General features: G+C 39.5%; 1 protein-coding gene across 4 annotated transcripts; it reads left to right on the forward strand.

The window, feature by feature from the left end:
• Window positions 1-24,690, forward strand: RACGAP1 (Rac GTPase activating protein 1). 4 transcript variants are annotated; one of them, XM_020908186.2, is made up of 17 exons: window positions 1-140; window positions 7,482-7,570; window positions 11,337-11,539; window positions 12,501-12,637; window positions 13,590-13,659; window positions 15,254-15,307; window positions 15,963-16,043; window positions 16,426-16,543; window positions 17,232-17,362; window positions 17,997-18,161; window positions 19,872-19,967; window positions 20,055-20,253; window positions 21,531-21,636; window positions 21,810-21,942; window positions 22,051-22,186; window positions 23,139-23,247; window positions 23,565-24,690. In XM_020908186.2, the coding sequence occupies exons 2-17, from the start codon at window positions 7,486-7,488 to the stop codon at window positions 23,638-23,640; spliced, it is 1,899 nt and encodes a 632-aa protein (XP_020763845.1). In that variant the 5' UTR covers window positions 1-140; window positions 7,482-7,485; the 3' UTR covers window positions 23,641-24,690. The 4 variants fall into 4 exon arrangements, with proteins under 4 accessions (XP_020763845.1, XP_020763851.1, XP_020763846.1 ...); XM_020908192.2 differs by having other exon boundaries at window positions 7,486-7,570; XM_020908187.2 differs by lacking the exon at window positions 1-140 and adding an exon at window positions 776-1,249.
• Window positions 24,691-25,627: the final 937 nt, after the last annotated feature.

Below are 25,627 nucleotides of genomic sequence, written 5' to 3' on the forward strand. Positions count from 1 at the left end.
CGCGGGAGGAATAAATTTCTCTGTGATTGGTTGGGGCAGGATTTCAAACCTGGGCTGGCGGCGCGGTGCTGGTCCGCCGTTGGGTGAGACGCGGAGGGAAGTAGAAGGCCGCCCGGGTGGGGCCAGGCGGACCCGACAAGGTGGGTGTTGGGGTCCTTCTGGCGCTGGGTTTGTTGGGGGAGGGAGGAGTCCCCGCTGGTGAGCTGTGGCCCCCCCGACGGGGTCGGGGTAGGGGGAGGCCGGCACCTATAGCTCCTCCGCGGCCCTCCTCCGGCCGGGGGCGCGGGCTGCCTGAGCCGGCGGTTATTTAGGGAGTGGGGGGTTTCTTTTCGTGGCGCCATGTTTTGTGGAAAGCCGGGGGCGTCATTTTGAGATGGTGACTTCAGCAGGGCAGAAACTACCCCAAAGAAATGGTTCTCACTTAAAGACAGAAAGTAGGTGGGGTAGCAAGACTTTTTCCAGGGTTCTTTTCGGAAGAACAAAACTTTTTCAAAGGGAAAAGCCCTGGTGTTGTAGAGGCCGAGGCGGCTTGGAGTGGAGCCCCTCTTTCTAGTGGGCTGTGAGAGTCTCGGGAAATGATGACATTTGCCTTTCTCATTAAAAACTCAGCCTTAGAAACAGCAAGGCCTTACTTTACCCTTTCACATACATCCCTGTTCATCTCTCAGCAGAGTCTATAGGAGGGAGTGTATAGGATTGTGGGGTGGGTGGGAAGATAAGCTTTTTTTTTTTTTTTTAAGAAACGTCATCGTACTCTAATGTGGTGGGTGAGCTTTCGAGTTATTCAAAGTGTTTAGAGAAGTCGCCTTTCCTATAGGTTAATCATGCAACAGGTATTGAGTGCAAAATTAAGTACAAGACAGTCTCGCTTGGCTTTAAAGGAGTTTGCAACTTATTTGTGCTAATAGAAAGATAGCACAAATCTAGTAGGCCTTTACACTGTTGAGAATACTGTACGTTAGTCCAGCCCTTTTAGAAAATATTTTGGCACCATTTATCAAGAGTCATAAGAGATTTTTTTACCGTCCGACTTGGTACTCCAATCCTTGGAAATGCATTTTTAAGGAACATGGCCACTTGAAGAAAAACACTGTCCACAATGATGTTCATCTTATTCGTTCATTGAATATTTTGTTATCATTTGCCAAATGTCAGGCATTGTTCTAGGCACCAGGAGCTCATCAGTGAACAAAAATCTCTGCCTTCTTGAAAGTTAAACTATTGGGGAGACACACAATAAACCAGATAAGTAAGTTAATATGTAAATATGTTAGATGTAGATAAATGCTTTTGAGCAAAGTAAAGCAGGAGTTTGGGGGGAAGCATGCAATTTGAAAGAGTGGTTAACAATGGGACAGTGTTTTTTTTAATTGAAGTATAGTTGATTGACAGTGTCATATTAGTTTCTGGTTTACAGCAAAGTGATTCATGTTCTTTTTCATATTTTTCTCCATTATGTATTTTCTCCATTATGGATTATTACAGGTCCTGCTATACAGTAGGACCTTCTTGTTTGTCTATTTTATGTATAGTAGTTTGTATCTGTTAATCCCAACTCCTAATTTATCCCGCCCCCTTTCGTTTTTGGTTGCCATAAGTTGGTTTTCCGTTTCTGTTTCATAAATAAGTTCATTTGTGCTATATTTTAGATTCTACATATAAGCAATGTCCTGTGGTATTTGTCTTTGTCTTTCTGATTTACTTAGTATGCTAATCTCTAGGACCATCCATGTTGCTGCAAATGGCATTATTTCATTCAGGGCTGAGTAGTATTCTGTGTGTGTATATATATGTGTGTGTGTGTATAATATATATATTACATATAATACATATAATATACACACATATATAATACACACACACACCCCTTCTTTATCCATTCATCTGTTAATGGACATTTAGGTTGTTTCCATGTCTTAGCTATTGTAAATAGTGCTGCTGTGAACATTGGGGTGCATATATTTTTCAAGCCATAGTTTTTTTCTGGATATATGCCCAGGAGTGGGATTACCAAATCACATGGCAAGTCTGTTTTTAATTTTTCAGGACCTTCCATACTGTTTTTTCCATAATGGCTGCTCCAATTTATAATCCTGCCAACAGCATAGGAAAGTTCCCTTTTCTCCATACCCTCTCTAGCGTTTGCAGACTTTTTAATGATGGCCATTCTGACTTGTATGAGGTGGTACCTTATTGTGATTTTGATATGCATTTCTCTAATAATTAGTGATGATGAACATCTTTTCATGTGCTTATGGGCCATCCGTATGAGGCAATGACATTTGAATCAATACCTGAAGAAAGTGAGGGAGTGACCATGTGAAAGAGTCTAAGTAGAGGTAATAGAAAAACAGAGTTACCTAAATGTTCAAGGAAGAGAACAGTTAAATAAATGTTCAACTTCTTGCAACTTAATGGAAACATGATAGAAAAAAGTAAGACACAATATATAAATTTATGATTGCAGTTCTATGAAATATGAATGCATAATGGGCAAAGATTACTTAGGGAGGTGCATATAGTTCAGGGTGGTGAGGTTTTAGTTTCACCATTAAAAAAATGTTACTTTTTTTCTGAACAGAGAAAATTAACAGTATGAAGCAGTGTTTTATACCTGCCAGTTGAGTGTTTTAGATAATAAAGAGGTTGTTTTATACTAAAATGATTACGGAATGCTTTCCATAAGTTGGTAAGACTTATATTAGACCTTGAAGAATGGAACACTTTGGAATGGAAAGAATTCACAGAAGAAAAAAATAAAAGGAGAACTTAGTATAATGAGCTGGTAATGATTTTCTGAAAAATAGTAATTTGTCTCATTCTGCTTTTTTTTTTTTTTTTGGCCATGCTGCATGGGCTTGTGGGATCTTAGTTCCCCCACCAGGATAGCTGGGCCCTCTGCAGTGAAAGTGCAGAGCCTTAACTGCTGGACTGCCAGGGAATTCCCTCTTATTCCGTATTTTAATCTTCATTCATGTTGGACTGAAGATGTTCTGTTTACTCTTTCTGCAGTTGACTTGCTCATGAGAACATTTGGTTTCAAGATATTCCTTCTGCCTGCCAGTTGAATAGAGGCTTTGATATGGTAAAGCAGAAGCTGGACATTTGGGAAAAAGAATTGTTCTGAAATGCTTTTATATGAAAGCATTTTGTAGTATTGAGACAGTTTTAGGGGATGTTTTTCCTTGGCAGCAGAGAACTGGTATTAATTTCTTGGGAATCTCCAGATTTAGTAATGTTTGTGAGAATGTTTTTCATCAAAACTCTTTCCTGAAAAACTCATTGCTTTGTCTTACAATATTTAACACCCTTGATACATCTAAAACCTGATGTATAGGTCTCTTAATAATGTTGTTTGTAGGGGGAGGAAGAAGAGGATAGAGACTTTTCCCAGGATACTCTGCAGTAAGATCTGTAATAGTCTGTTATTCTGAAGGATGATGTCTGTTCTCTTGGCTGGGTGATTGAAATTAAATTGGGGACTCAAAGCAATCACATCAAGCTGAGACTCTTTCCTGGTGATGCCAAATTGCTCCCTTAGGGATACTCACAGATTGGGAATCTGTAACATAGTGACTTCTCCACCTCTGGGGCTTCTCATCAATAACAACTGAGATTCTCTAGCACCTTTTTGTTTAAAGTGCTCCACAAACTGATTTCCTTGCTACACACAAGGATCCTTTCAGCTTTCCCAGAAGACAGCCGCCTCTGTAGTGGAAAAGTGACAGCTGTTTTACAGCTGCTCAGCAATGTACTACAATATGACTTTGTTTGTGTTTCCTTTCACATTAGTGTATCTCCTGGCTATGAGCTAAATAATAAAGGGGGAGAAATAAACAAGTGTTCATGAGGGTGAAAATGTGACCCAGCAGGACAATTAAGACCATTTTCGGTTGATATTGAATAGAATGAGTAAATTTTAGCTTTTCAAGATATCAGGGTTAGTACTGATACAGAAAGATATTTTTGTCATCTATAAATAATTCCTGAGAGTCACTTCTATAGAACATTAATAGAAATACATAGTTCCCCAGCATATAAAGTGAAAAGGATTATATTTTCTGGTGCTGTTTTGGATTGCCCAGAGTAATTCTGTGTTAGAGGAAAAGCTAACTCAGATGCTATAAGGCTCATGAAGAAGGGCTTGTTTAAGAGCCTAGACCATGTCAAATTTTACTGTCTGCTCCCTTTTTGATCTGAAGTCCAGCTGTGGTTTGCTAATCACTGTTCTAGCATGTAAATAATAACAATCAGACAAAAACAAAACCAAAATATTTATACCCACTCTAATACCCTATAGTCTTACTGTGAGGTTTGCTTTATACAGTATAAAATTTTATCTCCATTAATTTGTAGTATTCTGTGAGACAAATAGGGCAAGTATTTTTGTTCCCATTTATAGATGTGTTTCAGAATTTTAAGCGACTTATCCACGGTTATACAGCAGGTAAATAAAAGAACTAAAAGTTTATCCTAGGGCTTCTGTCACCTTTATTTAACTGTTCTCTTTGTTTTTATATATACTAAACATGTTCAGGTAGAATGGAAATGCTTTTGACATACTAAACATGTTCAGGTAGAATGGAAATACTTTTGACAATCAAATCATGGTGGGGGACGTGTCTGTATTCATTCATGAGTTTGTTCTCTGACTTCAATTTATCAAGTGTGTGTTTTTGTTTTTTTTTTAAATGCTGAGTCTTTGCAATATAGTAGTGCCAAATGTAAGGTTTCTCCTTTCAAATTTAGAGTCTAGCTGGGACATAGGATAGAAACATGGTGAAGTTAAAATAGAGTACAAGGTGAATATGCCACGTGAGCAAAGCAGTTAAGGAAAGATTGGAACCAGAGAGGTCAGTTGAGGTGAATGTAAATGACCTGCAAGTGTTGAGGGGCTGGCTGTAACATGCATGAGAGAAGAATCCACAAAGTTTGGTGACTGTATTTGTAGGAAAGGGAGTAACTTAAGATGACTCTGGGGTTTGAAACTGAGTAGGGGAGTGATAAAAATAAGAAAATCAAAGTTTAGTGTCAGGAGGAGGACTAGGGTAGGTCACTGGGTAGAGTGGTTGATAATATATGTGAGGGAAGGATGTTCTCAAAATAACAAGCTCAGCATCCAGGTCATCCAGAATTGAGAGCTATAGGATTGGGGTGGGGGTGGGGGGGGAGAGCTGAGGGCCAGAGAAAGAAATAGGGGGTTGTCTGTAGTGATGTAATGACTCAGATGGGGTAGTTTGACAGCTGTCTCCTAGGTGCTAGGCATCGTGTTAGGAGAACAATGCAGATTGAGGTAGTTGTGTGAGATCACAGTTACTATGGTGAGATGTCCCCAAGTAGGTACTCTGTGTCTTTAGTCTTTTCAGGAATCAAGTTGTGTTTTCAAGAAAGTACCTCCACACGGTGCTCACTCTAGGGAGTGGTGTACACAAAGAAAATAGGAAACAAGAATAGAGGAACTTGAGAAAATAAAGAATTTCTCTTAAAGGGGACAGAGAATCAGATTGTTGTCATTTAAGTTGTAAAAATCCTCTGAATTTTTTTTTTAAATAACCAGTTTTCAGTACTCTAGTTGCACTGTCAGATTCTCCTTTTCTGCTTGTGTGCTCAGCCGTGTCTGACTCTTTGCGACCCCATGGACTGTAGCCCACCAGGCTCCTCTGTCCATGGGATTTCCCAAGCTAGAATACTGGTGTGGATTGCTATTTCCTCCTCCAGGGGAATCTTCCCAACCCAGGATTGAACCTTCTCTGCATTCCTAGTGAAGTAGAAGTTTTTCTGTGTACTGAGCTCACTGTTGTACAATCTCAGATTATACAGATGAGGGAAGAGGTGATAGACACGAATAGTATCCCATATTAAAACTGACCACCGACTTTCATTTTTATTGGGAGCCAAAGGAATTCATCATTTGAATAGGCTACTGAATGCCCTGACCCTGTTTTCTGTCCTGTAGCACAGAGATGTATTTGCCTTTTTTGGTCATATTGTTAGAACCCATGGGCATCTCTGTGACTTCCACATCTTTTCCTACCAGTTTTAATACTAGTCTTTTAGTTTTGTTTTCAGTTTAGAGAAAGAGCTTTGTAATAAATTTGTCGGTCTGGTTGCTTAGCAGCTTGCTGTGATTATTATGTAGCTTGGAACAGATACATTGCCATTTGAAAATCTTGGTTTCCGGCCCTGATTCAGGTATATATTGCATCCAAGCTTTGAATTGAAAGCTTTTTTGCTATTAGAGCAATCATCATACAAGTACAAATGAGTAATTCTGTAGCATTTAATAGAAAATATCTTAATGTTTATATATTCCTTTTTTCTTTGGTTTTCCCTCCCCTTTCTTGCTCTCATAGCTTATAGTACAATGTTACAAACACTATAAAGTCACTGATCCTTCATAAAAGAGTTCTTAAAATTTTATTTAGATGCATGAAAGAGGACCTGGACTAGAACGTTCAAGGGATGATTAGGAGAACATAAGAAGAATCCTTTAATGGTGTTTCGGAGGATGTTCAGTTTTCAAATGAAATTTGATTTTTTAATTTCATTTCCTTGATAATTTTCATAACATCACACTGATGTCTTTCTCAACTGTTAAATGAAGATCTTATTTCCTCAAAGTGTTCCCAGTTAAAGTCTACTTGGAATAGAAATGCCTGTAAGGACACCATTTTTAATGTAATATCAGCAAGTCTTTGGGGGGGGAATATGAAGCTTGAAATTCACTATTACAGAACACAGTAGCAGATGATTTTTCCTTTGCCCTTCTAGCTGTGAAGGTGGTGTATTGTCTCCTTGATGCCAGAATGTGGTACAACATAATCCTTTGCCTATACTTAGTATAAATTTATTAGACATAGTCCCTGCACGCAGTCCAGCAGAGAGCCCTGCATTTCAGAAATAATTCTTGTGCTGCTGAGCTGGCGATTTCCCCACTTAATCACTCGTGTGACGTCATCTGTGCCAGTGGTAGGAAATGTGCTGACCATGTCCTGCGTTTTAAAAGGCAGTTGCAACATGGGTACTAGCTAAAAATGAAATTTAAAATAAACCTTTTAAGTTACATTGAAAGTCTTCAAAGTACAACAGGATTAAAGTGGCAAAAATGTTATATTAATCATTAGGCTCAACTAAGTAGTTGATCACCTAGTAGTCAACTGACATACTTGTCCCTAATTGCTTTCTTCTCAGCTTCAAAGTGATTGCAGAGTGGAGGAAAAGAAGTAGGCAGGAAGAAGGGGGTGTTACATTCAGGGGACTGAAATGCTTTTGTAATTTTCAAATGAGTCTTAAACATTCTAACTTTGTTTTTATAAAAAGGATTACACAAAACATCAGTTGTTAACTTGAGATTCTCATAGTGGTAGCTTACACATAGATGAGTCCAGATGTTAGTCACTGATCACTGTGCTGGATTGCTACTGAATCTTTTGTCTGGGGGAGATGGCAGGACCCCTAATTTATATTTAATTTCTTGGCAGAAAGATGGATACTATGATGCTGAATATGCGGAATCTGTTTGAGCAGCTTGTACGCCGCGTGGAGATTCTCAGTGAAGGAAATGAACTCCGTAAGTCATTCTGAGCTGGCCTGTGAGAAGAGAAAAAACAAGATTTCAGATATGGGCTTTCTACATAGCCGAAGTGTGTTCCAACCCTAAAATTGTTTTTCATTTTGAGTTACCGAAAAAAAAAAACAGTGGTCACTTATTTGTGGTCAGAGCTTCATGGACATGGATTCTAAATGTTCACTTTTTTTTTCTCTGTAGTTATTTTTAAATGGGTTTTACCCAGATTTTTTCATTATTAAGGTTCTCTTTTCACTAAATAGTTGGCACTAGTTTCCAGTTTCATTTTTGTATAACAAACTGGGCAAAATCGACTGAATTTCTAAGAATGTTGCTTTTTTTCATTAGAGGAGTAGTCGTGTACATTTTTTATCGGGGGTTTTCCCTGTGTTCTATAAAACATTTTCAATTGGAAAGGAGAAAAATGACATAATATCTTTTTGAAGGAAGGACAATCCATCTGCTTTCACCTACTTCGTATATTTGATGCTTAGTAATAAAGGTTTGAGGTTGGGTGGAGAGCTACGGAGGCAAAGGAGGTGGTGATAGAATAGTCTTCTGAGAAGTAGATTAGTGACAGAGAAAGGTGGAGCTGATAGCTCTGACTTAAGTGATCTAAGGGAGTTATTCTTTACCAGCTTTTCTTTGTGTTACCATCCTCTCCTATTTCAGATTTTCATGAATACCTAATTCAGTGGGTGTTGCTGCTAAGTCAGTCTCATAAAAGTAATGCAAGAACTAAGTCTTAAAAATCTTCATAGTACTTACTGTAGTGTGTTGCTTGTGCCATTCAATACTTTCTTTAATTTGATTCATGCTTTTAATAGCTTTCATTTACTTACAGCCCTTTCAAAACAATATTCTATTTTCTCTAATAACTGTTGCATGACCCTGTTATCTGGTACCAACTCAGTAACCATGATGGCATACTAATTAGGCTTTTCTTTGAGGTCACATCATCTCAGAAGACAGATTGTTTTGGAGTGGGGAAGAGATCTTAAAATTCAGGTTCACTCAGCATATATTCAGTGAGAACCTATCACAGCTTCTAGCACATGTAGAGGGAAAGGGATGATGAAATGACTTCATGGAAAAAACTAGGGTTTGACTTGAGCCTTCAATTGGATATACGGTAGGATCCCAACAGACAGAGATAAAAGAGGTCATTGAATGTTAAGGGAGACGAGTGGAGGCAAGAGGGTGTGGGATGTGAGGTGAATAAGAGTAAGTGGGGAATGACTTAATCAGAGCCATGCTTTTGGAAGGTTACCCTGCCAGAGGTGGCGGCTGCATTAGAGGTAGAGGCTGGGAGGCTGATTAGGTGGTTGCCCTAGCTCAGGAAAGAGGCAGTGGGGAGCCCTAACTGGAGTGATGATTGTGAACATGGAAATGGGTGGAAGAGACTGTGATAATAAGATCACTAGGAGGAGGCAGCTGATGGCATGTGGGGGCAGAGGGAGGAATTTGAGGTTTGGAATCTCAGTAACTAGTGCTGGCTTTTAACTGTTATTTCTGTCTGTGAGTTAGGAATTTTGCCACAAGGATTTGGAGGTAAATGAGATACTAGGTTGTGAAAATACCTATGGAAAAAATATGCCATAAAAATACAAGATATTTATTCTTATAGGAAACTTTATTTTATAAGTAACTTTCTATCTTTCCTTAATTTCTGTTACAAAGTAGAGGTACATTTTATACCCTCTTCGAATCCCTAACTTGGAATGTTGGCTTTTGAGGAACTTAAATGACTTAATGTCTTCTAGACTCTACAGTCTCCTTTTCTGCAACCACTAGTCTGTCATCTTCTTAGAGCCTAGGAATTCTTCCCATGCCTAAGTGTCCCCTGACTCCTTACTCTTGCTTTTCATCATTGTAACTTCATTCCTTTCTCTTTTTTTTGTATAGTCATGTATCTTATGTATCCTAGTCATGTATGCAGATGCTCTGGTTTTGGTCTAATATAAATAAGTATTTAATCATTTGTATTAAAATAGGAATGCCTTCCTTTAAATGAACTGATACTTTATTTGGTTTCAGTTCTGTTGTCCAATTCAGTTAGATCTGTAACATATGCCATTTAACAGTGAATGGGAATTAAACCCCAAATAAGACTGTTCAAAGAGTATCCTAAACAACAAGCTAACCAGCAAATTAGGTCAAGTGAAAATCTTTTCATTCTTATATTGTTTTTCAATTCAGAAAATAGTTGAGTGTGTAGGCAACACTGTATTTAGAAACATTGACCACAGTGTAGAACTAGAAAGTTTTTAGACCATGGAAAGTGTGTTTCCTGTTCTTTATTTTTGAAAAAGGGAAGTATTACATACATTGAAAAATATGCAAACAGTAAGTTCTTTGCTTGTTGAATTGTGAGAGTAAAATGTGACTAAGAACCAGCTCTTGTTTTTAAATTTTTTCTTTGTGAATCTATAATTTTGAAATACTTAAAGTTGCAAAAGGATATATTGTTTTCGTTTTCAGTTAAGGAGGAAAAGAACCCCTTAGTAATGTGTTCTAAACTGTTAACTGAACCGGTATATCATTTACAACTATTTGAATTGTGATAATATATTCTACTTTTTGAGATCCTTGATATTTGTATTATCTGAGATAACTAGGTCATACTATCCTATTTTGCTAGAATCTGTTGTTTACTAAAAACTTGTTTCCTTGTGTGTCAGAATCAGTTTCTCTAGATTGAATTGTTATCCTAATTTGTAAGTTTGAAATTTGGTCAAATAGTTAAAATTGCTTTAAAAAAGCACTATATTATTTCTGTGCTCTTATGTTAAATTTGAATAGGAAAGGCTCCCTTATTACCAGAGAATTTGCTAGCTTTGTGTGAATTTGGCCTAGTTTCCACCTTAAACTGGGTTAATTTGACCAGCAGCAGATGTACACCTTGGAAAGTTCCTCCACGATGCTGGTGGAGTGATGGCTTAGAGATACATTGAGGTTAACTAGAATAGTAAGGCATTGTAGAATTGTCTTTGCAGTAGTCTTTTGCAGGTGATAAGAATGGATGCCACCAGGGTTGTCATGCTTTGAGGTGCTGTCTTGGAAGTGATGCTTCCTTTGCAGACATTTGAAAAGAGTCCACATTCCTCTTATCAGTGAGTCATCCAAAGCTAGTATGATCTTCTCTTCCTGTGTCTTTGCAACTGGAATGTTTACATACCCTTCAGGGCTGTGTTAAACAGCAAAAGCAAATTGGCTCTTTACTTTCAAATCAGTATTTGTATAATTATACAGCTGAATGCGATTGCAGGCCTAGACATCTGTAATATTAATCGACATCTACTGGAGCATATTACAGCAGTTACATTTGAATTTGCTGTTTAACGCCTCTTTGGTGCAGCAACGTGTGACTCTGAAGGAGGCTGTTTTTATTTTATGGCCTAACTGTCCTGGTGCATGACAGCTGCCCCGAAGGTTTCCTCCTTTGATTGCCTTCTGTTCAGGGGCTTTCACTGTTAGTGTTACATCTGGAGCCAGGTGACTAATGAGTTACTTACTCCATAGCAGATGCCACTGGCTAAGCCAAAAGTAAGTGGCCTATTGGAATAGGAGTTGCTCCCCACAAAACTCTTGACCAGAGTGATGAACATATATCCAGGATCTGCTCCTGGTTATTTTCAGCTGGATTTGCCCATAATTCAACTGGTCCCTTAATTATGCACTTGGAGTAAATCTAACTGGTGAACTCATTTATTACAGCATTTATACTCTGTTTGGTGCTTGAATTATTAAAGTTTCCCCCTTTTCTTAGAATTTATCCAGTTGGCAAAGGACTTTGAAGATTTTCGTAAAAAGTGGCAGAGAACAGACCACGAGCTGGGCAAATACAAGGATCTTTTGATGAAAGCAGAGACTGAGCGTAGTGCTCTGGATGTTAAGCTGAAACATGCACGCAATCAGGTGGATGTAGAGATCAAACGGAGACAGCGAGCTGAGGCTGACTGTGAAAAGCTGGTGTGTATTGTTTTTATGCTAGCACTGTGACGGTGGGGGTGCCCAGTTTCTTCTTCATTAAAGAGTTAGAAGCAGTTTGTCCATGATTGGAGCTGAAATTGCAACCAGAAATACTATTCTTATAGGTTGAAATTTAAATTTTTAACTTTTTTCTCCTTTAGATCTTAAACATTTACTTAATATACAGATTTCAAATGAGAATTGAAGGAGTTAGGGGGAAAGGCAGGGAAATCCTTGCATATTTGATCTATTTCTTATTGTTGATTATAAGTGCTACCTAGAACATCCTCATGTAAGATAGTAATAGCTAGTACTTTGTCATTGATATAGGCAGGACAATTCTTAAGTCTTCATTACGACTCTTAATTTAGGATAAACGGTTAGCTGTGTTCAACCAATATGAACACTGGGACATAGAGCACTGTCATTTTGATGTACCAGAGTGGGTCATGGTACAAAGGAAGCCCTTACTAGGAGGGACTAATCCATCTCGGTGTACTGTTAGACGCCTCAGTAAGCTCAAATCGTCTGGTTCCACTGCATCACAGCTTTGTATCCATTTTAATGCATTTCGCTCCACTATTTAGAAAGGTGGGTGGCTGCTTTGATCTGTAGAAGCCAATAATTGTCCTGATAAGATGACACTAAAGTGTTTTTGCTCTGTGAAATCTATTTTGGGACTCTGATTTTGCAGTCTTCTCTTCTCTTGAATTAGCGGTTTGATCCAAAAGTCTTGTAGCAGAAACCTCACTATTCTAGATAGAGTTCATTTACCAGTCAGAAATCAGAGACGCAATCTGGGCTTGATGTGAATTAATATGCTATTGGTGTAGCAGCCTTCCTGAAGGCTCATTTGCATAATGCTGTATTTTAATGTCTTCTGGTCTGCCTGTCCCATAAATTTAAGGTGAAGCTTTCTCCCCTGGTTAGTTAGGATGTTTTACTCTGCTTTGGTCTGTAGGAAAGACAGATTCAGCTGATTCGAGAGATGCTCATGTGTGACACATCTGGCAGCATTCAACTAAGTGAGGAGCAAAAATCAGCTCTGGCTTTTCTCAACAGAGGCCAACCATCCAGCGGCAATGCTGGGAACAAAAGGTGGGGAAACTGCATCTGTTATCCGATCACAGGGAACACAGCTCTCAGAAGTTCTTATTATCTAAACTCTTAAATGTACTGCTTTTGGAATGTGTGCTAAATAAAACAGAAAAAGACTTTGGAGGAAGCGTGTGTGGGAAATAAAGGTGCAGGGGCTTCCCGTTTTATTTTTTTATCTCAGGTTTTTTCATTAAGGGTAAAATTTGATGTTGGTGCACAATTGCACCAACATCAATAATCCTGCACATTGCTAAGAAACCTAAAGGTGGAAGTGGCGGTTCAGCAATACTTCCGTGTTAACTCTCTAGAGAGCTCTCGTAGTTCTGGTTTAGAAAGACCCTCTGTGGGCCAAGACCAGACAATAATTTTGGTTCTACTGCATTGTTATTTAAAATAGTCTCAACCAAGCTTTGAATTAACACCCCCAATACAATACATAGGGAAAGGTCAGCACTCTTTGAGCTATTTATTTTGTTGTCTGGTTGTTTTATGGGGAATCTTTATAACTAAGAAGATGTACAGGCTTAATTTCTTAAAACGCTAATGCTGGGTAATTCTCTCTTGTAGAAAACAACCACAGTTGGCATCAAACTGAACTTCACTCTTCTGCCTTGTGACTTTTTAGCAGCCTGTAGTATAGACTCAGCAGGAAATAGCACCTATACCCCTGAGTGTAGCTTTCAACTGCTGTTATGAGACCTTTGCTGAAATAGCAACTGTGCTGCATGTGTGCTCGTGTGTGCACACACACACACCAACACACATACACATAGTCCCCCTTGAAAACCATAAAAAGCAGTCCACCACAGCTAGGGTTTGAGCTTGTAGTTATCTCCACAGGGAAGATGCTGCTGTGAAATTGCTGATGTTACCTGACCAGTGTGACTTCTTCTGGTGTTGGTGGATTTTATTTTCCACAGTCTTGTTTCTAACTGCTATTTCACTCGTCTAGACTGTCAACCATTGATGAATCTGGTTCCATTTTATCGGATATCAGCTTTGACAAGACCGATGAATCCCTGGTAATGAACACTTGATTTCTGAGAATTATCTATTTTTCTTAACCCTGATCCCTCAGGAATCTCTCTTCTGTCCTCTCTTCTGCAATTCCCTTATTACTATTTTATTAGTTGATATGTTATAGATACCAACTAGCTTTTAAAAATATAAATACACACAAGACTGTAAGAGATTGGCTTATATATTTAGCCTTTGGAAGTGAGAATATAGAATTTAGGATTTGGCATGAGGTTTAACGAATCTGTGAGCTGCCTGTACTAATTGATTATTACATCTTGACTTTTTAAAACCCCAGCTAGGAAAAAAAAAATTATCAAGACTCTATCCAGGCAGGTTTTATTTGCTGCTCTTGGTGAGAGTAGACGTGTGCCTTATTTCTAAATTAAATTGGTTCTTAGGGTAACTTAGTCATACTTCACAATTGGAAGGAAACCAGTGCCTTGGAACTTCAGCCCAAAGGCTGATGAAAGTTCCCAGGCACTCGGTAATGCCTCTGTGAGCAGTGGTCCACCTGTCTGAGCTCTTTGTTACCCCGCTGTTACAAGCACCCTTCTTGTAATGTATGGTGGTGTTTCTGCATAAAAGGTCATACCCTGATATTCAGTCTTTGTTCCAGAGACTGGCAGCTTGTTGGTTTGTGTAGCTTTCCTATTTGACTGGTGAAAAGCTAGCAAACAAAACAATAAATCAGGAGGTTATGGGTAGTTGGTCATTTGATGAAAGCAAAACAAATGACAACTACTTGTTACATAGGCTAGGAGTTTTCTGTCCAAATTCAGAGTTTGACTAGGGCAGTAATTGCTCTTTTGTAGATATTAATATTAGGTATCACCTTTTTGGAATAAGGAATGGCACAGTTTGGGATTTGTAATAAAACTAGGATATATTTCTATCTGATTTTAGAGCTAAACCTATGGTGTAATATCTGTTGTAACTGAAGCTTAATCAAACAACCAGTAGCTAAATTACTTGACCATAAATTGGAAAGGTTAAATTTATTTAGCTAAGCTATAGTATATACAACTGTTTAGGGGTTTTGTGTTTTCAGGGATTATCAGGGTCAGGAGGTCATAGGTAGCTACTAAAGATGAATGCAGATGGTTAAAGTTAGTGAAGTGAAACTAGACCACAGTGAAAGACGAATGACTGTTTAGGGCCCAAGGAGGAGGTATGGTTGAGATGTGAATCCTAAACTATAACTTTTAAAATGGCTGCATTGTACAGAACATCGAATTAGATGGTAGCAGTCCCTTATGAGCAAGGATCACATCTAAACCATTAGTACGGTGCCCACCATTCTCTGAGTTCTGAAACTAATTACAAAAATAATCAGGAACAAAGGACCAGGTGCTGAAGATAATCACGACGGTAACCTTTTCTCGCCTCTGTGGTATTGATTCCTGATTCTGTTATAATAGCTTCAATTTTGGAAAGAAGGCATGTTCACTTACACAGCACTATGGCTATAACATTTGAGAATTGTGAGTTAGATATTCTGACTCAGGAGGTTTTTAAAACTGTCTGTAAATGTATTTGCATAGGGTTTAGGGGAGGCCTAACCAAAGAAGGAAATTAATACAGTATACTTGTCAACAGGATTGGGATTCTTCTTTGGTAAAGACTTTTAAACTGAAGAAGAGAGAAAAGAGGGTATGTATGGTTTTGTTTACTTTTGGGTTTGTGTGTGTGTGTCTGTTTTTACTTAGTAGCAATAAAAGAGTTTCCTCCGGAAATGTTGCCATTGTGCTGCATTCCTGACATGTTGCTCTAGCTGGTGTTAAACACATATTACAAGTGAATCTATGTTGGGGGCGGGGGCAGTATTGATGTTCCCTGAGATAGTAGACTCAGGACAGAATCCTGTCCTGCCTGTTTCACTATTCTGAGCTGATTTCAGTTCATTCATGGAGAGGAAAAGGATCTATTTAAGTTTGTTTTGAGATGTCATATGAATTTTTATGCAGAATTTTTGTGCTCTGATATAGTTTCAGATGAAATGTGTGTATAATGGGATATACAGAGATAGGGTCCTTAATATGTTTCTAGGACTTCATGTCCTTAGATAGGATTACACTCTACTTTTTCTGGTGTTGCCATCTAAATTTTTCCAAAGCTTGCTTGTTCTTCTAGGGCACTGAGGGCTTTTTTGTGGAAATAGGCTGTGAGTGAGTGCACATTGTTTGTTATTTCCTGCAGCCCTGGTACCTAGGACTTGCATCCAAGTTGTCTAATGGAATAATTTTATTTTTTGTGCTTCAGATCTCCTATCTGGCACTAAAGTTCTTGATTTTTGCCCCATTTCTAGCGCTCGAATAGCCGACAGTTTGTTGACGGTCCCCCTGGACCTGTAAAGAAAACGCGTTCCATTGGCGCCACCGCAGACCAGGTAAGAATAACTATGCTGAGAGAATTGTGGTCTTGAACATAGCAAAGTGCAGTGGCCCCAAGCATTAAAAAATCCCAAGTCAACATTGTAGTGTTATTTTGAAAGAGATGTTTGGTGAAAGTTTTTTTCTGTACTAGGATCCTTATTATCCATATGAATAGAATAGTAAACAACTTCAGCTTCATGTTTGTTCTCAGTTACTTGTTTGTATACCTCTGTGACCTGTATTTTTATATGAAAATATTAGATTTCAACTTTAAGAGTATTTAGGGCTGAGGGCTTAAGTCCTTACTAAGACTCAGGAATTTTTTAACTACTCCAAACCACCTATAGTAGAAGGGAAATTAGATTTATCCTTCCCTCATTACTGCCTTTGTTTCAGGGAAATGAATCCATAGTAGCAAAAACTACAGTGACTGTTCCCAATGATGGCGGGCCCATTGAGGCTGTGTCCACTATCGAAACTGTGCCGTATTGGACTCGGAGCCGAAGGAAAACAGGTCCGCTGGGTTTGTGGCTGAATTGCCTGTGTAAAAACAACTGGTAAAATCCAGGGAGAGCTGGTTTCTTAGAAGCCTCACGAGGCAGGGGCTGGCTGTTTTGGGTAGGTTACTGTTGCTCACTGAGGGACAGAGCTGTGTTTCTGTCATGCCCTGCTTTGGCTTGCTAGCCTGACCTACACCCCTGGTGTGTAACTTGTCTCTCTGGAAACTGTTTTGCATAGTTCACTTCTGGGTGTTGTTATAGATTCCTGATTATCTATCTACTAGTTATATTGTATATTTGGCTGTGTCGCATCTTTGTTGCGGCACTCAGGATCTTTATTGTGGTGTGTAGGTTTCTTTGGTTTGTGGCTCACAGGCTGTTTAGTTCCCCTGCAGCTTGTGGGATGTTTCCCAACATGGAAGACATGTTTCCTGTCCATGTTCTTCAGCACTGGAAGGCAGATTCTTAATCACTGGGCCGCCAGGAAAGTCCCTACCAGTTATATCAGAATTGGAGTTAAAATTCAGAAGGGAGAATTACCTGGCGGTCCAGTGGTTAGGACTTCACATTGTCACTGCCAAGGACCCTGGGATCAGTCCCTGGTTGAGGAACTGAGATCTCACAAGCTGCAAGGTGCGGCAAAAAAAATTCAGAAGGAACGAAATAGCTAAGACACAAAGCTTGGAGTTGTCTGTTTTCTAGGTACTTTACAGCCTTGGAACAGTGACTCCACATTGAGCAGCAGGCAGCCGGAGCCAAAAACCGAAACAGACGGCTCCAGCACTCCACAAAGCAATGGGGGGATGCGCCTGCATGACTTCGTCTCTAAGACGGTAAAACTGGGGTTGCTGCTGCTTTGGGACACATCTAATTTTTTAATGGTGGGCGTAATATTTGCTAATCACAACTTTAAATATTTAGTGTTGTAAAATTAAACATCAAATTTCCTTCCTCCTTCTCATCCCACTCTCCAGGGTTATAGAGGGTGTGTATCTTTCCATTCTGTGAGTGATATTAAAAGAAAGCAACTTTTCAGAAGCAGTTTTTGCTTTATTGTGATGTATATTTACAGTTCATGCTTGAATACGGCACATCTTAACTTTGTCCCATTTGATTTCTGGTAAAAATCCAAGCAAGCTGACAGGGGCACAGAGGCATTAACTGACTTGTTTGAGCCACAGGACAGTAAGTAGCAAAGTTTAACACAGAGATTTTCTGACTCCTTGCCAACGAGTTCTTTCCACTAATGTATGATGATCCCTTCCAACTCAATGCCCTTATGCAAATTACTTAGCCTCTTCTTGCTTGTTTCCTTCTCTAAAAAAAAAAACCTATAGGATTATTGTGAGAACTACACAAAAATGTGTGTAAAGGGATGAGAAAGCTGTTGGGCACATGCTGAGTGCTTAATAAATGTTGATTGATGATAAATGTTCTAATTCATACCATTCCCTGTTTCATCCTCAGGTTATTAAACCCGAATCTTGTGTACCATGTGGAAAGCGAATAAAATTTGGCAAGCTGTCTCTGAAGTGTCGAGACTGTCGTGTGGTCTCTCATACAGAATGTCGGGACCGCTGTCCGCTTCCCTGTATTCCTACCCTGATAGGGACACCTGTCAAGATTGGAGAAGTATGTATGACCTATGGGAGTTCTCACTGTGTTATGACTTTGTTAGCTTTTAAAACCTTCTGTGTTCAGTCGCTTCAGTCTGTCCAACCCCTTGTGACCCCATGGACCGTGGTCTGCCAGGCTCCTTTGTCTGTGGGGATTCTCCAGGGAAGAATACTGGAGTGGGTTGCCATGCCCTCCTCCAGGCGATCTTGCCAACCTAGTGACAGACCCTGCGTCTCCTGCATCGTAGATGGATTCTTTACCTCTGAGCCACCAGAGAAGCCCTTCAAAAGCTTATGGTCATTTTTTTCAAAAGTTAATGATGCCATGTACATTTCCTCCCTCAAATAGTGAATAGAAATTATAAAATGTTAACTTGAAGAATCCTGTTTGGGTTTGTCTGTCTGATTAGTAGCCTTTCTAAATAAAATTCTTCTTCCTTTTCTTCCCCTCCCTTCCCCTTCCTCTTTCCCTTCCTTTCGTTATTTTCCTCCTTTTTCCTTCTCCTTTCCCTCCTTTCACTTCCTTTTCTTCTCTTCCTTCCCATCCCCATCCCATCTAATTTTGTAAAATTTCAAACATATACAAAAGTAGAGAGATGAGTATAACTAACTCTGGTTCTTATCATTCAACTTTCATGATCTCTGACTCATGTCCAGTCTTGATTTGTTAATACCCCCATCTCCTCCTGCTGACACTGTTCAGTGAATTACTTTGCAGTAAATCCCAGCCATGATATAATTTCATCTTTGAATATTCTTTCTCTTATGTTAGAGATATTCCATACTAGGCTATTAAGATTAGATTCATTTCTAAAATTTGATACAATTCATTAAGAAATTATTATTGGAAGCAACATTAGCAAGAATCAAAACAATGATTGAGCTACTACTCAGCCTCCAGCAAATCAAATATTACTTTTCTGTAATCTCTTTTTTTTAATGCATGATTCCCATTTAATCTTTATATTTTTTCTGGTTGTGCTGGGTTTTCTTGCTACTTGAGGGCTTCTTCTAGTTGGCAGTGAGTGGGCCTACTCTTTGTTGTGGTACACGGCTTCTTTTGTTGTGAAGCACAGACTTGAGGCCCATAAGTCTCAGTAGTTGTGGTGCATGGGTTTAGTTGCTCTGCGGCATGTGGAATCTTCCCAGACCAGGGATTGAACCCATGTCCCCTGCATTGGAGGTGGATTCTTATCCACCATACTACTAGGAAAGTCCTTCTTTAATCTTAAGAGTTTTTATCCATGCATGTAGTTTTTTTACAGATTTTTCTGTAATATAGAGCCACGGAGTTCTCTCCCACAGATTGGTGTGTGTCATAGTCAACTGAGTTGTATTATATAATTTTTCTTACTAAGAGTAATTACAGGGTAGAACAGATTTTTTTAGAGTAATAAATTAGTTTATATTACACTCCGTACCTGTAATCTCATTATTGCTTTCTTTCTGATGCCCTTGACTGTAAGAGGAGCAGAGGTGGAGTTGTAGCTAGTGATCTTATTACTTGTTCATGCGAGAGTGTGGTATATGTGACCATAAATCAGTCCTGGTGTAGAGGTAGGAAAAATAATTGAGTGGCTCTAGTCTTATTTATGCTTTGGGAAGAGAATTTTAAAGTAGGCATTATGTCCCAGCCTCAGTATTAGTCTGGGGATGGCTCTTCCCGTTGGTCTTCATCTACTAGTCTAAGTGGTATAGATAATAACTTTAAACTCACCTTTTTCAGGGAATGCTGGCAGATTATGTGTCCCAGACTTCTCCAATGATCCCGTCAATTGTTGTCCACTGTGTCAATGAGATTGAGCAAAGAGGGCTGACTGAGGTAAGAGTCTACCCTTGGAGAGTGTGAGTTTGTTATTTGCGTCAGTAATTAAGAGGTTTTTAACTGAAAGTGTCATCTTGATAACAGACAGGCCTGTATCGGATCTCAGGCTGTGACCGGACAGTAAAAGAGCTGAAAGAGAAGTTCCTCAGAGTGAAAACTGTACCCCTCCTCAGCAAAGTGGATGACATCCATGCTATCTGTAGCCTCCTGAAAGACTTCCTTCGAAACCTCAAAGAACCCCTTCTGACCTTCCGGCTAAACAAGACCTTTATGGATGCAGCAGGTGGGGCAGATCTTAATACTTAAATGTGAGTCCCATGGGGGCAGGAGTTTTTGACTCTTCTGTTTCCTGTTTTGTCCCTTGCCTGGTACAGTGCCTGAAGCACAGTAGATGCCTCAGATACTTTGATGGATGAATAACTATTCCATATTCCCTGTGCTCTTCCTGTCTGAACTGTATAGGGTCCCTAACAGGTTTTTTTTGTTGTACTTTCTGTTGCTTTTTTGGTCAGGTTTTAGGTTGTCCTTTTAAACTTGGATCCTTCCTTGATTTCTTTACCTCACATCCTACGTTTAATCCATTGGCACATCTCATCAGCAGAAGCCTTGTAAATACATCTTAAATTTGCGTCAATTCCTATTGCTGGCTTGACCTCTCTTGCCCCGGAGTGCTGTGAGACCCCCTGGTTCTCCCGTTTCTACTCGTGCCCTCTACAGTGTAACCTTCACGCAGTAGCTCCAGGGGTCCTTTCAGGACTTACATTGGATGATATCCCTCCTTTCTTTGGGATCTCCCAGAAGCCTCTCATAAGTCTCAGAATAAAATCCAGTCCTTAACAGGCCCTGGTTATGTCTCCAATATATTTCCATCAACACGCCTGCCTTCTTTCTTTTCCAGTTACACTGAAATTCTTGCAATTCCTAGACCATAACCGAGCTTACTCCCAACTCGATTAGAGGCCATCATACTTGTTGTCTCAACCTGAAGTGATAGTTGCAGGATTTGCTCCTTTGTTTCTTTCAGGTTGCTTGTTAGATAGCTTGTCCACAGAAACACCTGACCAGCTGGTCAGAAAGAACAGCTCCCATTACTTTCTAGTTTCTTGCCTGCCTTATTATTACATGTATCAGTGCCTGATAGGTATTTGCTTTCTGAGTGACTCTTCCAGGAGCATGGGGCAAGGGCTTTTGTTTAGTTCTGCTTGATGCTGTGCACTTTGAACAGTGCCTGGCACCTGGTAGGCTCTTAACATGTTTTGTGAACGAGTACCTTCTTAATACTTGTAAACTGCAGTTACATGTCTGCCTTCCTGGAAACATGAGTTTCCAGCTGCTCTCCCTAACTGCAAGAGCTGTTTTCTTTTTAAAGTTCTGATTTCTAATATTGAGCTGTTGGCCAGTATCCTACTTGTTAATGAAACTAGAGACTGATGCAGTCATGAACCTAACCAGAAGTTTTAGAAGCTTACTGTATAGATGAGACTTTGTGGTCGATAGCTTGAAAACCTCTTGTCAAGGGAAAGAATTCTAGGCCTCTTGGTGCTTTCTTTTCATTTACAGAAATCACAGATGAGGACAACAGCATAGCAGCTGTGTACCAGGCTGTTGGTGAGCTGCCCCAGGCCAACAGAGACACATTAGCTTTCCTCATGATTCACTTGCAGAGGTGAGTAGAGCAGAGATCTGTCTCTGTGAGTCTGGGGGTTTTCTACATGGAAGAGAATGGCGGTTGGATGTTAGGGAAGAACGTAAAGAGTGAATTATTTTCTGTAGATCTTATATTTTGGTCTACTTTTAAGCAGAAGAACAAGTCTTCTAACTTAATGCTCTTTTACATAGAGTGGCTCAGAGCCCAAACACTAAAATGGATGTTGCCAATCTGGCTAAAGTTTTTGGCCCTACAATAGTTGCGCATGCTGTACCTAATCCAGATCCAGTGACAATGTTACAGGACACCAAGCGTCAGCCCAAGGTAAGCAGGCATGTTACGTTGCATGAACTCATACAACAAAACAGGACAGATTGATGAGAGGTAAGGCCTGAGCGTTGATAGTTTGCTAACATGTTGGGTGGCTTTTAGGTGGTAGAGCGCCTACTTTCACTACCCCTGGAATACTGGAGTCAGTTCATGATGGTAGAACAAGAAAACATTGACCCCATGCATGTCATTGAAAACTCAAATGCCTTCTCAACACCACAGACCCCAGATGTTAAAGGTAAGGCCTAAGTCGTGCTTCTTAAAGGGCCTGACTCCCTCTCTGGTTTTTGGCTGGGTGCCCTCTCCTTCCCTTTGCTAGAGCCATTTGAAATACATATTCTTTAGTAAAATTAAAATATTTTTAAGAATTCTAACATTAAAGAAAAAGCTATACAGTTCTACCATCCTAACTTTTTTTCACTTTTCCATGTTCTCCTTTCTTTACCCATATGGATATTTTAAATAAATATAGATATAATAATTTAGATATAATTAGTTCTTATTTCATTTAGCATTTTGTGAGAACTTTCTCTGTTACTGTATGATCTTATTTATCATTTTTATGGTTGTAAACTAATTTACTTAAATATGCTATATTTGGTACTGATTTTATTTTTCAGTTTTTCATAATTACATATACTGATGCCATCAACATATGTATATGCCTTTTTATTTTTCCTAATGGTAAATTCCTTGGAGTGGGAATTACTGAATTGAAATAAAGGTTTTAAACATTTCTGTTTCTTGGTATGCTTTACCAACTTGATTTCTTAAAGGCTTTTGCCAATTTGTATTGCCACCAAAAGTATATGAGACTGGTTTCATTCCAACTTCACTGGCATTGGAGACCTGTTCTTTTATTATTACAAGTTGCTTTTTAAGGAAGTATATTGTTTTTTCTAGTACAGGAAAACTCAAATAGATGCTAGATTTGTGAAGTTTGGAGTTTGAGAATGGCTTAAGTCAGAAAATGAATGTTAGCTAGTCATTGAGCATCGCTTGCATAGTTCAAAAAAATATACTGGTGTGCTATAAAATAATGACAAAAATGACCCCCGGGACTTTGCCAGGTCTCCGGACTTAGCTCTTAAGTGTCTCACAGGATTTGTAGCTTAATACTAGTTGCCTTACGAGAATGCTTTCTTCCCCGCCCTGCCTCCTTTAAAAATATGTCTTACCTTTGATTGAAGTGAGTTTACTGGGGCCTGTGACCACTCCTGAGCATCAGCTCCTCAAGACTCCTTCATCCAGCTCCCTGTCGCAGAGAGTCCGTTCCACCCTCACCAAGAACACTCCCAGGTATGTAGAATTGGTTGGCTCAGGAAATAGGAAATGGTCACTTCCTTGGACATTTTCCCCATCATGCTGAAGCTTATTGAAAGAAAAATTGAATTAGATCTTAGCTAGCAGCTCAACATTAAAAGCTGTAAGAATACCCTTTTTGAAAGGGTCTGAAGGTCTTTAGTATTTCCCCTCCCTCATCTCAGGTGATAGAGAGCGGCTTACAGAGTAGCCGCGGAGGGTTTCCTACTTTAGTTGATTGTCAAGTAATGTTATAGTTGTTTGTTTATCATTTTTTATAGAGTACTTTTCCAGTTCATTTTCTTTTTCTTTAGATTTGGAAGCAAAAGCAAGTCTGCCACCAACCTAGGACGACAAGGCAACTTTTTTGCTTCTCCAATGCTCAAGTGAAGTCGTGTCTCCTGTTACTTGACAGCATTTATTGACTGTGAGGAAGAGCGCACCTGTACTCTACTCTGCAGCCTCATTACTACTTTTAGCATTCTCCAGGCTTTTAATCAAGTTTAATTGTGCATGGGGGTTTTATGAAAACTATATATATCTCCTTCTCCTCAAGTAATGTAATATCAACACCTTGTGCTGTCTTTGGGAGCTCTTAGATGGGAGATCTTTACAGGGGTATGAAATTGATTGTGATTCTTTTGCAGACTGGGAGGTACATCCCTTTGGCTTAAAGCCAAACTCCCTCATGTAATGACATTTCTCTGGTGTAATTTCCATGAGACTAGTGGTAGAAGCCTCTGCCTCTTTGGTAAGAATGACTTGTCTTGGGGTGGGAAATGGGGGAGCAGCGTAAAGAAAGGTTTGGGCAGAGAATTTAGGATGGCTCCTTTGAGAACTTGGAAATTCCCCTTCCCCTGTTAGGAGGTGAGCTGTAACAATGGAGCCTTCATAGAACTGGGATATGGGGAGTACTGAACTAGTAATGGGAGTGTGCTTGGCTTTAATTTGGTTTGATTAGGTTTAATAGTGTTAAGTGGCACAACCTTGTAAAAGTTATGCTACAATTTATATTTATTTCTAATGGGCCTCCGATGGGACATTGGGTTTGGTTGAGGTGAAAGCCAGTTTATTCTTAAGTTGAATTCATTCTGATGCTTAACACCCCCCCACCCCCTTGTCCATTGGAGCTCTCCTTCGAAAAGTCAGTGTACCGTCTGTTTAACATCCAACTAACAAGAGTAGGCTGTAAGGGAAGATTGTCAATATTTTGAGTGGCAAGAAAAGCCACAGTCATTTTGTCTTTGCACTTTGGATGCTGAAATCTTCCTATGGAGCATAGCCACATCTAGATAAATAGGAGCTTTTTCTTCTATTAAAATTATTTACAAAGCCTATCAAAATGCTTCCTTCTATAGAATGTTTCTGACCCATAGTGGCCTGTAAAACATATATTTGGAATAATATTTGGAAAAAAGTAAATAGTTTTTTCAAAATGAATGTGAGATTGATTTTCTTGTCTGGAAGATAACCTTCAATGCCTTTTTAAGGAAAACATATTTCCCCGAAAGTGTCCTAAGTCTATCATTCATTTCTCCCCTCCCCCCTCACCACCTCCCAGCTTCACCACCACCAGGAGTTTGTTTCTGTTTCAGTCTCTTTCATTGTCCAAACTGAAGTCCTGGGTTTGTCCTGACTCTTAACCCCTTATTTGAAGAAACTACTTTAAACGAAAACCAAACTTTCTAAACAAGTCTTTAAGGACCAGAATGGTGCAGGGAAAAGAAAGAAAAACCCAAATGACTGTCTGGCTGACTGCCTGGAACACCCATCACTGCTGGAAGTGCCTCTGGAGTGAGCTGGGATGATTAACGGAGGGCACCTGCCCTTGGAACTCTGAAGCTGGTGAACAGAATGTATCTGAGATTGAACGTAAACAGTTGCAGGCTTAATATGTAACCGTGGAGAGAGGAGGCAAACTACTGGCTTTTTTCCCAGGAGGTGGTAGCTCTCGCAGCAGGGCCCATCTGCCTCAGCAAATTGACAGAGGATGGGTCCCTTCTCCCCTTTCCCCCTTTACACACACACGTGTGCCTTTTAGGATTTTTTTTTAAAACTTTGTCCTAGATGCTGTCTCCTTTCTTATTTCTCTGCAAGCTTAGTGTTGGCCTGTCTCCATATTTGCTGTTCTGTAGTATCTCCCCAGGTACATTTTAAGTCACTAATGTGGAGGAAGCAAATGGATTGTATAATGTGAGTGAAGGCAAAAGAAGACCCTATGCAGGAACTGATGGCCCATTAACGAAAAAGGAAATGGTCCTGTGTGTCAAATGTTGGCAGCCAGTTGCTTGGTTTCTGGGCTAGGCCAAGAGACCTTAGCCATGAAAATAATTCTGATATTAGCAGAGGGAAATATGCACCAACCTTCAACTTCTTT

The sequence above is a fragment of the Odocoileus virginianus genome, chromosome 24 (assembly GCF_023699985.2).
Source record: "Odocoileus virginianus isolate 20LAN1187 ecotype Illinois chromosome 24, Ovbor_1.2, whole genome shotgun sequence".
NCBI classification, from domain to species: Eukaryota; Metazoa; Chordata; class Mammalia; order Artiodactyla; family Cervidae; genus Odocoileus; species Odocoileus virginianus.